Below are 13,417 nucleotides of genomic sequence, written 5' to 3' on the forward strand. Positions count from 1 at the left end.
ATTACATGGCTTATGAGTAACAGAGCTAAGATCTAACCCAAGTCTGTCAAACTCCAGAAACTTTCCCTCATGCCACACCATTCTCTGTGAATGTGGCGTTCAGTACGTTAACAGCTACAATTTAAAATTCAGTTCCTTAGTCACACCATATTTCAAGTGTTCAATAGTCACATGTCTAATGTGATAGGCAGCACAGATGTATCTAACTTTTCCCTCATTGCAGAACGGTATACTGGGGCAGTGGTACTCTAGAACTTTGCTTTAGTGTTAGAAAAAGACAAACATGTATCCAGTTGCCTAGAACATACGAAGGCAGACCCCAAAACAGGTGTGTGAGAGATAAAAGTAGAGTGAGGAGGTTCTGATCATTTTGTTTGGGGAATAGAATAGGCTCTCATAGACGGGGCTCACCAATAGAGTGTTACCTGGAGAGAAATGGGCTTTCCAAATTTGGTGCTGCCTACCTTCTTGCTAAAAGGATCTTGGGCCGAAACCGGTTTGGCTCAGTGGATAGAGCGCCGGCCTGTGGACTGAAAGGTCCCGGGTTCGATTCCGGTTAAGGGCATGTACCTGGGTTGCAGGCACTTCCCCAGTGGGGGATGTGCAGGAGGCAGCTGATCGATGTTTCTCTCTCCCTTCCTCTCTGTAAAAAATCAATAAAATATACTTTTTTAAAAAAAAAAAAGGATCTTGGAATGTAACACACCAGGAATCAGTTTCTGGCTCTGCCACTTGACGGCTGTGACACTGGGAAAGTCATATAACATCTGAGCCTATTCCCTTAATCTGTAAAATCATGACTTTTGCCTTTAAAAACAAACAAAAATAACCTTGGTGAATACTCTTTAAGTTCATCAGGGTAAGTTAGAAGGCAACTGTTAAAGCTTAACAGAAGTATATTGAGCACAGCATTGCCAGCAGAGTCTTAAACAGTCTGCTGTGAATTGCCTGTCAGACAGCCATTTATCAACTATTACAAGGATGAGCCTCTTGAGCTATGTAAGGGCCTGCCCGGTTTTTGTGTGTCCCATTAGAGGGTGAAAGATTAGCAAGCTACCCTTCTGTTACTGCTCAAATGGGCAGGTGGAGCTTTATTAATGACTGGAAAACACTGTCGGTTTTTATTGGTCATCTACTTTGTTGAGTAAATAGCAGAGTTATAAGAATACATTATCCTTATTATTTGGAGCTTCTATTTTTACAAACTCACCTACTCACTAAAACTTATTTATAATCTCAATACTCACGGTGCTTTCCTGATCATGGCAGACATATGCAGAGCAGTGGACATTCCGAGTTGCCCAGTGGGCTTGTTTGTTCCCAGCTGAGACTGAACAACTCAATTCTGCCTTGTTTCAGTTCTCCTATTTTAAAGTGTCCTCTTGATGGTGTCATTTAGTGCCACGTTATTTGTACTTTTTGTTTTCATTCTATGCTGGCGTTTTGGTTATTTCACTGTTTAAAATGGTCCCCAGCATAGGACTGAAGGGCTGTCTAGTGTCCTAAGTACAAGGAGGCCATGATGTGCCTGATGGGGAAAATACATGGGTTAGAGTAGCTTTGTCCAGGCATGACTTACAGTGCTGTAGGTTGTGAATCCAATGTTCATGAATCAACAATGTACACCCAGAAAAAGGAAGAGGAAATTTACCAATCTGTATATGAGGATGCTCCATCAAAAAGTAGTATCTGTAGTGTGTGATAAAGCTATGGAAAAATAGCTAAATTTATGGACTTATGAGATGATGACTGGTTTATGAAAACCTCTCCTCTCTAAAAATCAGTGGAAAAAAGCCTCAGGTGAAGATTAATGCGCGGGGATGGGGGTGGGGGGGATGGAGGCCGGGAAGTGGTCAGCATTCTGAGAGGCTGAAAGCCAAAGAAATTTAGTCGTATTACTAAGAGTCAGGAAAATGTTAAGTCCTTCTCAGCTAGTGTTTCTGTATAGAAAAATACTATAGCCTGGCCAGCATGGCTCAGAGGTCAACCTATGAACCAGAAGGTCATGGCTCAATTTCCAGTCAGAGCACATGCCCAGGTTGCGGGATCGATCCCTGGCGTGGGGCATGTAGCAGGCAGCTGATCAACGATTCTCTCCATATAATTATTTGTAAGATTTATATATTTTTGTTGTTAATCCTCACCTGCCAGTACTTTCTTCCATTGATTTTAGAGAGAGTGGAAGGGAGAGAGAGACCCATTGATTGGTTGCCTCCCACACGTACCCCAACTGGGGCCAGGAATCAAGTTTACAGACCGACGTTCTAACCATTGCACAAAACTGGCTAGGGCAAGATTTAGATACCTTTAAAAAGAAACACACAAAACAAGGTTATATATTAATTATTTGATGAATATGTGACAAGAGGCTCCCAAAGAATGTAACCCTCTATTTCCCCTAAGAGCAATGGTTCAGTAGTGACTAATTCTGGACTCACAGCTACTTCAGAAAGCATAGCTATGGTGAATAACAAGAATCAAGTATATTTTCCAGGAGCTCAAAGTTGTTTTCATCTTGACTAGAGGAAAAATATGATACACATTTCCTCCGATTGGACTATCTTGTAAAAGGCATAACTCCTGTTTAATAGCAAACACTCCCACTGATATTATTCAGGTGCCACTAAATTTCTTCTCTGGTCCTAGGACTTTGGGATGTCGAGGGGTGAGTACTTTCCCTATAGAACACAAGCCTTCAGCCCAGCCAGTGTGGCTCAGTGGTTGAGCATCAACCTATGAATGAAGAAGTCACCAGTTTGATTTCCATCAGGGCACATTCCCAGTTTGTGGGCTCAACCCCTGGTGGGGGCCGTGCAGGAGGCAGCCGTCGATGTTTCTAGCTCTCTAAAAAAATCAATTAAAAACATACTTTAAAAAATAGAATACAAGTCTCATAGAATACAAGTCTCCAAATAGTATTTGACCAGACAGAATAAAGTATTTCCCTTACTTGATGGGATTTAATACAGTAACATTCTAAATGGCATTTTCCTTTTGTTCCTTTGCTTTCTGTAGAGAAGTGATGATGATGACAGAAGCAGTGACAGGAAAGATGGGGCTCTTGAAGAGCAAATAGAAAGACTGCAGGAAAAAGTGGAATCCGCTCAGAGTGAACAAAAGAACCTGTTCCTTGTCATATTTCAGGTATTTTGGATTGGGTCATTGATATGTAAAAAGAAATATATATTCCTTTAGTTTAAAAAATGTTATTTGTAGTTATAAAAGTTAAAAATACAAAGGAAATAAAAGCTGAGCACTTGGGGTTAACCATGTATGTCTCCAAATTGTGTTGCTCATTCAGCATTCTTGCATGAGCATTTTTCCCGGCTTTAAAAACTGAGAATGTTTGGTAATTTTTCTCTCATTATGCCCAATCATTGACCACTGAATGACTGTTTTTCTTCTTGATGAACATTTTTGTGCATAGATTCCTCTTTAACATTTCTGATTATGTCCTAAGTAAGCTAGACATTAAAGGTCTTTACATATTGCCAAAGAGGATGTACTAACTCACATTATTACTGGTGTGCCTTTGTAGATAGTATTTGTTGAATTATGAAAGTTACATATCATAAAGACAGCAGAATAGATAGCACCTTTACAGTCTCTTGGTCAAAAGTGTGATTGTTTCTGAAGAATTAATTCACTCTTAACACCTCTAACTCTGTACCCCCTTTCCAGCGCTTTATCATGATCTTGACTGAGCATTTAGTACGATGTGAGACGGACGGGACCAGCATATTAACACCGTGGTATAAAAACTGTATAGAGAGGCTCCAGCAGATCTTCTTACAGGTTTGTGGGAAACTGATTAGATAATAAATATCACTATTCTCAGCTGCAAAGATACTCCATTTTTAAAAATCATAAAATTTGTCAGGAGGTTATATAATACCCATAAGTACTTTAGTTCATCTCCATTTCCTCCTACTGTTGCTCAGAATATTTAGGCTTAAATAGGTTCTTATCACCAACTCCTAATTGCCATTCTCTGCTAGAAAGCCTAGCTTAATACAAAATGCAGAGAACAAATGTTCAGGGAATAGTAATTATAACAGTGCCCTTAGAAAAGCAAGATTACATTAAAGCTTGGTAGGAGAGTGGAACTAATTCTGTCTTCCAAAACATACAGCCCAAATCCTCATTTATTCTAGAAAAGTTATTGAATTAGAAGTCATAAAAGGGAAAAAAGTTCTTTAAAATCTCCAAATAAAAATTCTCTCTAGATTTAGTTACTTCCAATTAAAACAACCCCTAGTTCTTTTGGGATCTCTGAGTATATTCCAGTTATATAGGTGCACATAGAAGAGATTTCATTTTCTAACATAGGCTTAGTAAGTCAGTGATTTCCAATAGGACAGATGAGCTATTTTAAAAAGATTAATGTTTTTCTTTCGCAAAGAGATTCCAAAATTTTTCTTACATTTCAGAACCATGGTTTTAAACAGCAATTGTGCTACTCCTATTTGTAACATATACCACCTTCCATCTTTTAAAAAAATCGTCCTATGTCAATCCCTATCTGGGCTACTTTTATTAAAGTCATACTTGAGAGTAGAGAGACCCAGCTTAACCTAGTCTAATAGTGATAGCAGCAGGCATCACTAATGAGGCATGAATGCATTTATATAGAAGCTGGTCAGAACTGCATTTCTTAAGTTATTGAACATCCTCATTTCCCTCTACAAATGTTGGGGCTCTTCAGGGGCCCGTTATTCCCATCATTTCACAACGTGGGTGGGCTGCTGAGGGGAATATTCTGGAAGATTGCTTATATGCTCCTTTTTTGACCTAAACCCCCACTTTTGTGTCCACAGCATCACCAAATAATCCAGCAGTACATGGTGACCCTGGAGAACCTGCTCTTCACTGCTGAATTAGACCCTCATATCCTGGCTGTGTTCCAGCAGTTCTGTGCCCTACAGGCCTAAGGGTCCTTTTTCCTTTCATGTCAAGATTTTTTTTTAAAGTCTAATTTGTCTTATTTCGGATGGTTTGAATGCTTGCTTTCATGTAGCTCCTTTCACTTTCTAAAGGAAAGAGGGAGGACAGTGAAGAATATGACATTGGTTGCCTGTAATTACCCCTAAAACAATATTCCCTAATGACAATGTGACGATCGATGACCATAGGATGTATTATATGTGACAGATACAACTTTTCTGATAGACATTTTTTCTCCTTAAGGCACAAAAGATAACTGATTTGAGGTATGTGATCCCTAGAGGTCAAGCTTACAAAGTAGTATATAGACACAATGGGTTTATTACCAAGTAGCATAGCTTTTCACAGCTTATGGATAACCTAACATGGCTAAAATAAAACTAAAAATATGTTTTTTACATTTTGGTATTTCATGATTTATCATCTCAGTCTACTTTAAAATTATAGTGATTTCTTACTGAAGGTGTACTTACCTCCATTTGAAGTTTTCTCTTAAAATAGTTGTATTTAAAAAGTTATTTAGAGTAGCAGTTCCTAAATCTGTCTGAACATAAGTCACCTGGCAACCTTCAGCAGTTATTTTTAATCACAATTTCAGGGATTGTGCAACACATACCATCCATAGTTTTTAAGGCTTCTGTGCAATTCTAATGCGCAGACAAGTTTGGGAACCATTATCTTAGAGGTCGTGGTCATTTCCTCCAGAAGTAGCTAAATTGGCTAAAACTCTATACTTGGGATTAGATTTAGGTTTGGATTTTATTTCTATAGAACCTGGTCCAAATAATACTTATTTCTGAGCCTGTTTCCTATATGGTGTTGAGACTTAACTAAGATAATGAGATTGCACTGTAAAATAACATACAAATTTAAGGGATTATCTAGCATTTTGACTTTTTTCATTAAACCTTAGAAAAAATTTACTAATAAAACCCCACAACTGGTCCTAGCTGGTTTGGCTCAGTAGTAGAGCGTTGGCCTGCGGACTGAAGGGTCCCAGGTTCGATTCCCGCCAAGGGCACGTGCCGCGTTGTGGGCTCAATCCCCAGTAGGGGGCATGCAGGAGGCAGCTAATCAGTGATTCTCTCTCATCATTGATGTTTCTATCTCTCCCTCTCTGAAATCTATAAAAACACAAATGGTAGTATTTTTGAGCATTTGTGCAACACAGAATAAGTTTTAAAAAGATAACCTATCATAAGTTTATAATGTATTCATTCTTATTAACATATGACCTCTTTGGTTTACCATATATTTAGTAACTATAAAATATAGTCTACTCAGATGCCATTTACCATCTTTTGTCAAAGTGAACATATACTTTTGTTTTCCCCAATTCTAAACTCCTATGAAGATAAGTTTGTTTGCTTTTACTAGAAAAATATTTAGTAGTGAATTTGCCAACCTAACCAGAGCAGACCTGGCTGTCAATAGTAACTGGATATCAGGATTGTCTTAAAATGACGAAAAACAGTGACTAGAACTATATCTCAGCTAGACAAAATCTATAACTATTGGTCTTGATGACAATATGTGCTCATTAACGAGTGGCTATTATGTTCCACATTCTACAGATTCACCATATTCAATCCTCGTAAGTTTTTAAGAGATGTGTTATTGTGCCCAGATAAAATCGGCCCAAATCCAAGTAACTTACCCAAGGTCCACAGCTAGTAAATGAATCTGAACCTAAATCCATGTGGCTCAAGGGCTCCTTATCTCCCAATGCAGTAATGCTGTTGTCAGCAGCCTGAACTCCTAGTTACTCTGTTGTCATCAAGCTGGAAGTTTTTTTTTTTTGTCCCAGGAAAGTCTTCTGCCCGTTCAGAATCAATTTTTATTGAGCTGTAATATTTAGCATAGCATATTAAAAAAAAAACCAACACAAAAAAATATATTTAACATTTCTGTATTGAATACTTATGAAGAGAACAGTTAGTAATTACAGTCAAGCCTCTTTCGGTTTGACTTGTTTTGACTTTTGCCTTTCTTGGTCAGGTTTTTGGTTATTTCCTTTCCAAGTGCTAAATAAGCAAAGAAGCAAGCTGTCTTCCCTCCCAGGATTTAATTAGAATATCTGTAAGGCACTTAGCATAATGGTTTCCTGGCACATGGTAAGTGCTCAGTAAATGTTAGCAAGTAATGACAAACTTACTATAATTACCTTCCTGGTTGTTTTTCCATTTTAATCCAGATTTGAACAGGGCTATGTAGCAACTAATATTAGGGCCTATAGTAAACCCTACAAATAACAGAAAACATGATCGGACCCCTACAATTCATTCTTTATTCCTGTTATTAATCAGGACTTGTCCTAGTAGTAGCTCCTTTTTTGCTGACTTGGCAGGGTTTACCACCATTCCTGTTTCTTGGAGTAAGAACCCAGTGCAGCCAGCTTTTGCCTTTACTAAAACTCATCCTCCTACCCCAATCGAAAGTTTGCCTTGGTTTCATATTTCTGAACTTTAGCTATCATCTAACACTTTTAAACCTACTGTACCACTCAGCTCCCATCCCTGTTCCAGAAAAAATTATCAGACCACTTGCTCTTAAGCCATACCATACATACTTAGTACTGAAGCATTATTTTTACAACTCTTTCACCTATAAAGACATATTTTTGTGAATTTTGAATAAGACCAATGTAAATTTCTTATATCTAAACCTAAAACTCTGTAAAACAGATCATTTAACTAAAAATCACATTTTCTCATACGTCAACTCATGGCCACATATAGTACAAATCTTCCGGTACATGTCATCGTCTAGGTTTTCTTCTGGTCCATACTCATGTTGGTGAGCAACCACTTCCCTTTTCCATACACTGCTTCTTACTGCTCGCCGTAATTCTAAAGGGAGAAGAGAGAGAAAAAACAGGTTTTTATGTGTGTGTTTAATATATTTTTGATTTCAGAGAGGGAGATAGAAACATCAATGATGAGAGAGTCAGTGATCGGCTGCCTCCTGTATGCCCCACACTGGGGATCAAGCCAAGTCCACAGTCCTGATGTGCCCTGACCGGGAATCAAACCATGGCCTCCTGGTTCATAGGTCAACACCACCACTGAGCCATACGCCGGCTGGGCAAAATGACAGTTTTTTAGTAGTGCTATTCAGCTAAAATCCATCAGGTGTGTAGGTATGTTTAAACAAAATATGGTTTGCCTTAACTTTAACAAATCAAAATTGATTATACAAACTTACCTCACCAGGTTGACCTGTCAAATCATTCATGCCTCTGGAGTAGTATGAAATAGATTCAGAAATGGAGTGTGTGGGTTAGAGAGAGAGCAAAAAACACACAAAACACACAACAAATTAAGAAGATGAGTAAAAGAACAGGATTTGTTCAAGCAACTGACTATGGAAGACAGGTTGCCACAGCAGCAAGGGGAAGTCTGTCTCTTCCTCTAATAACTTCAGTTTCTAGTTTAATGAACAAAAAGCAACAGTAATTGTTTACTTTTTTTCTATTCTAACCAATGATCCATCAAGCCCAGCACTGACAGTAGCACAACCTAAGGGAGAGTATGATAGTTATCTTTTATGTCAACCATAAAGATCAACATGCACCAAGTAATCACATTTTCTTTACTCCATTTTAGATCTGTAATAAGTAATATCAAAATGCTACCTGAGTCTTTGTATTTCCAGTCTTATGTCATGAGGATAAGCAAACATTTATAGAGCTATGTATCAGGCACTGCTCTACGCACTGTATAAAATACATTTAATCCTCCCAATCCTTTGAAATAAGTACAACTACCATCCCAATTCTATAGATGAGAAAGCTGAGGCACAGAGAAGTTACATAACGTGTGCCATAGGTCAAACAGGTAGCTGATGGCAGAGACAGTCCAGCTCAGGTCCGTGTTGTTAACCACAGCTGTGCTGCCTTTTCATCCCTCCCGTACGAAAAGCACTTGATCTGAGACGATTTTTAAGCTTCAGCGTGCACAATTAAGGTAGTTTGTGTTCACCCAAAATCTAAGCTTGATTCCTATTATCCTATTATCTCATACTTTGAAGAACCCTAATTTTTCTAGACATCTGAAATGCCCTCTAGGCCTTTTATCTTAGGCCAGTTTATAAATAATTGAAATTATAAGCTAACCAGAACTTCACAGCTGCCTCATGGTTTCAGATGACAGGAAAATGTTTCCTGTTTGAGTACCAATACCTGCTTTTCAACTTTGCTCTGGTGTAAGGTATCCCGGCCACTTTCTCTTGCCTGCCCCACAGAAAATCTCTCAAAATCTGACTGCATCCCAATCACTGCTAAGCTAACCTCTGCCTAAATTTGAGCATTATGTGAATTTAGGGGGGGAGAGAGAGAAGGAAAGTATTAACACTAAAAGAATACCTAACCCTGCCCTAACTGGTTTGGCTCAGTGGATAGAGCATCAGCCTGCGGACTCAAGGGTACCAGGTTCGATTCCGGTCAAGGGCATGTACCTTGGTTGCGGGCACATCCCCAGTAGAGAGTGTGCAGGAGGCAGCTGATCAATGTTTCTCTCTCATCGATGTTTCTAACTCTCAATCCCTCTCCCTTCCTCTCTGTAAAAAAAAAATCAATAAAATATATTTTAAAAAAAATACTTAACCCAAATCTAGCTTAGTAGCCATGATTGGTCATACCTTTAGTATTTACTAGATATTTCTAAGAAAATATGGTAGAAAATAAGAAAGTACTAAAAAACTGATGTTTGTCATTTTCTTGCCCTTTTCCTTCCTGGAACAATCCAGTCCTAAAACCATTATTAAGTGGAGCGAATAAAGTAGGCATCCATGGTAGGGGGGGCAGCCCAAGAAAGGTAACGAGGATCTCCCTACCGAGGAGGCAGCAACAGTAATGGGAGATTAGTTACATACGGGGCATTAATCAGCTATCGTAAGGATAATGGGAATCAGGTTTCTCACTGTCAGGAAAATAGAATGAACGCTGAATTTTTTGACTGGGGTTTATCAATGTGAACTCAAGGTTTTAATTTTTATATATGTGTATATGGGCAAACATAAAAATATAGTAAATACACATGTGTTTTGTGTAGAAAACAGAAAGGAGTAATCAACAAATTATAAAGACATGTCAAAAGGACTCAGAGCTAGTCTGAAGGTACTCCTGCCCTGGCCAGGTGACTCGGTTGTAGTGACATCAAAAGGTTGCCAGTTCAGATTCCTGGTCAGAGCACATGGCTAAGTTGCTGGTTCAATCCCTGGTCAGGACACATATGGGAGGCAACCAATCAATGTTATTCTCTCCTTCCCTGCCTCCTCTCTAAATTGATAAAAACATATCTTCAGGTGAGGATTAAAAAAAAACAGTAATACTTCTATTAGGCCAAATCTGGGACAATTTGAGCACCAAAATAATTGACAGAAATGAACCTCTTGTGAAGAATAGGAATTAACCCCTACCAATAATAAACAAATGTGGGAAAGGATGCTGGTTAAATGCAGAGGGAGTGCTAAAGTTAGAAAATTTTTGCAATCATCATAGTCAAGACTGGCTCAGGCAAGAACCATCCACGGATAGTTGCTAAACTCTAGGGGGAAGTGTTAAGGATATTTGCAAGCCTTACAATTTTATTTTTGTTTGTTTATGCTTATCAAATCAAAAATAAATATTAACACCACCATGCCTCCAGATGTGATGCCCTGAGAAAGACACATCATTTATGTGCTATCCCTGAAATGCAAAACCAGAATCTAACCTTCAGGGCAAATGAGAAAAGTCCCAAATGAAACACATTAGTATTTCTAAAGAAGTCAGGGCTTGGGGAGAGAAGAGACTTAAAAAATGACATTGTCATAAAGGATAAAGCCTGTGGAAATGGTGTAGAATAAAAAAAATTAGAAAGACATGGTACCTAAAGCCAATACCTGATGCTAGACTGGATCCTATACTAGAACGAAAAATCATACAGGACGTTATTGGGTCAGCTAACAAAACTAGAATATGGATGATGGATTAGATAAGAACATCAACATTATGCTTTGATTTTGTAAGAGAACATCCCTATTAGGTAATACTATAGTATTTAAGAGTAGAATGACGATGTATACAACCTACTCAAAGGTACAGAAAAAAACATATATAGAATGCAAATAATGAAGCAAATGGCGTAAGTGTTAAGAATAGGTAAATTGGAGTAAAGGATATATGGGTATTTGTACTATTCTTACAATTTTATGTAAGTTTGAAATTATTTACAAATAAAAATAAAAGACAGGAGCTAGCTTGAAGGGGCTTCCACTGGCCAAATATGAGACAAGCATCAAAATAAATGATAGAAATATGGATTATAACACTGGTTTGAGAATAAGAATCCATGAATCCAAATGGTACTAAAAATGCTCTTTTCCAAAAGAAGTCAAATAGCAATTATAGAAAGAATAACAAATAGAAAATCGCCATTTACATGCACCCTAATAATAATTGACTCAGGCAAGAATCATTGCATGTACTAAAACCACCGAGTGAAATTTAAGGAACAAGATGTTCACATATAGTGTCAAAAAGTCACCCTGCAGGGAAAAGGGTGGCTGAAGAAAACTGGCAGATGCTGCCTTAACCCAGCAATCAAACTGAGTAGCACTCTTCGAGAACTGGTATGTGATGCACTCGACATATCACCTAGGAAGCTTCCTACCAAAACCGTTCCACCTGAATCTAATTATGAGGAAACAAACTGTGAATAAACCCAAATGGAGGGACATTCTGCACACCAAGTGGCCTGGACTCTCCAAAGAGGGAGCCTCTATCAGTTTATGTTACTTGTATTGTGAAATGTAAAAATGAAATTGTCAACTCTTAGTTTTAAAAAATGTCAATATCATGAAAGATAAAAAGACTGAGGAACTAGGACTAAAGATATGCATCATCCTTGAATGGCCCTAAATCCAACAACTAAAAAGCTGGTAAAGGCACTGGAACAATGGGGGAAAGATACATACACTAGATAACAGATTTATATTAATGTTAAATTTATTGGGTGCGATCGTTTTTAGTTATGCAGAGAATGTCACTGTTTTTAGGAGATAACATGTTGACATACTCAATAAGAATTACAGTGTCTACAGGTAATTCTTAAGTAGATCAGCAAAATATACATGTGGAGAGAGAAAAGCATATATGGCGAACAACATGTGAAATAAAAACTTGTTTAAGATTAATACGTTTTTCACATTCATTTAAACAACTTAAAACTTTGGAAAGTAGAAATCAACTACCTACTGCTGAGAATGAGAAGAGAAGGCAGAAAGGTCTGAGACTAGAAGAGGGGAGAAGTGATAGGACTTGGGAGCTGAGGAAACCTTGGAGGGGGGACAAGCGGGAACAAGCCTAGCAGCATTGAAAGCGGAGCTGAAGCTGGAGAATAAGAGTGGTTTACGGTGTGACAGCCTCCTAGTCCCTGGCTTAGAGTTCCACAGCACAGAAAGCTGTCGACTGCCTCACGGGCTAATTTATTAAAATACTTGCTACTGATATCCTTAGGGACTGTTGGTACTTTTTACCAAAATGAGTTTTCCCTTGTTTCAATGAAAAATTTACTTTCTGCCACTCTAAGACTTGCCTTTTATTTGGTTTAATATCTTTTGTAAAGAGGCAGCCTGTATTCAAAGAAAGAGAGTGTTGCTTAGGAGGTAAACTTAGGAGAACTGGCTAAGGGCGGCCAGATGCTTTTAAATACTTGAAGGGAAGGTGGGAAGTTTTAACATAGATAGGAGTACCCCTTGTTAATTAGAGGGGGAAAAATCACCAGGAAGTGACGAAACAACATATGCAGACTGGTTTTATTCTATCCTCCGTAAACTGAAGCAGAGTAACAGGGAATTGTGTCCTTCACTCTCCTGAGAGACGGCCAAAGACAGTCATCTATACATACAAAAGCCTAAGCGACTGTCCGACCGGTAGCTATGACACGCACTGACCACCAAGGGGCAGACGCTCAACACAGGAGCTGCTAAGCTGCAGTGACTTGGCAGCTACAATTCTTGGGTTATGCACCCGGAACCAGAGAGGAGGGAGCCCCATTCCGGGGTGCATCACCTGAGAACCGCCCTCTCGCAATCTGGGACCCCTCAGGGGATGTCAGCCAGTTTCAGCCTGATTCCCACAGGCCAAGCTGAGGGACCCCACCGATGCACGAATCCATGTACCAGGCCTCTAGCCCATTGCAGAGGTCGTAGGTCTGGCCCTTACAGAAACTTTTCAACTCAATTAGCTAAATGATGAGACCTACTGGCTGTGGCCCCGACGTCTGCCACCCACGCCAGCCCATCCACTTAATATTGATTTCCAGTGGAGGCAGCGAATTTTCCTGCTACCACTCTCAGCTGGGAAATCGGCCGCAGCTTACCTCCTTCCAGGCAGGCAGTAGCGCCAGTGGGCAACCTCTGGGGAGGGAAGGAGGCGAAGGAGCAGCTCAGGTGGGAAGAAGGAAGTTCCCGCTGCCACAGGACTCTGCCT

The 13,417-nt window shown here is 39.1% G+C and overlaps 2 protein-coding genes across 4 annotated transcripts in view; one reads left to right on the forward strand and one right to left on the reverse strand.

The window, feature by feature from the left end:
* NCBP1 (nuclear cap binding protein subunit 1) overlaps positions 1 to 5,342 on the forward strand; it is a 47,159-nt gene extending 41,817 nt beyond the window's left edge. For both annotated transcript variants that reach the window (XM_081102978.1, XM_081102979.1), the window contains 3 exons: positions 3,016 to 3,144; positions 3,682 to 3,795; positions 4,818 to 5,342. In XM_081102978.1, coding sequence (XP_080959104.1) covers positions 3,016 to 3,144; positions 3,682 to 3,795; positions 4,818 to 4,931 — 357 coding nt within the window. In that variant the 3' untranslated portion in view covers positions 4,932 to 5,342. The remainder of the gene's footprint in view (positions 1 to 3,015; positions 3,145 to 3,681; positions 3,796 to 4,817) is intronic.
* The window catches only part of XPA (XPA, DNA damage recognition and repair factor), a 29,583-nt gene continuing 21,132 nt past the window's right edge, over positions 4,967 to 13,417 (reverse strand). Inside the window, exons 6-7 of one of the 2 annotated variants that reach the window (XM_081102981.1) lie at positions 7,661 to 7,793; positions 4,967 to 6,789 (exon numbers count right to left, since the gene is read on the reverse strand). In XM_081102981.1, the coding sequence (XP_080959107.1) occupies positions 6,687 to 6,789; positions 7,661 to 7,793 (236 nt within the window). In that variant the 3' untranslated portion in view covers positions 4,967 to 6,686. Of the gene's footprint in view, positions 6,790 to 6,844; positions 7,794 to 13,417 lie in introns of those variants that run through there. The other variant, XM_081102980.1, reaches the window with a different exon arrangement.

This window comes from Myotis nattereri (genome assembly GCF_964212035.1).
Source record: "Myotis nattereri genome assembly, chromosome: 12".
In the NCBI taxonomy this organism is placed as follows: Eukaryota; Metazoa; Chordata; class Mammalia; order Chiroptera; family Vespertilionidae; genus Myotis; species Myotis nattereri.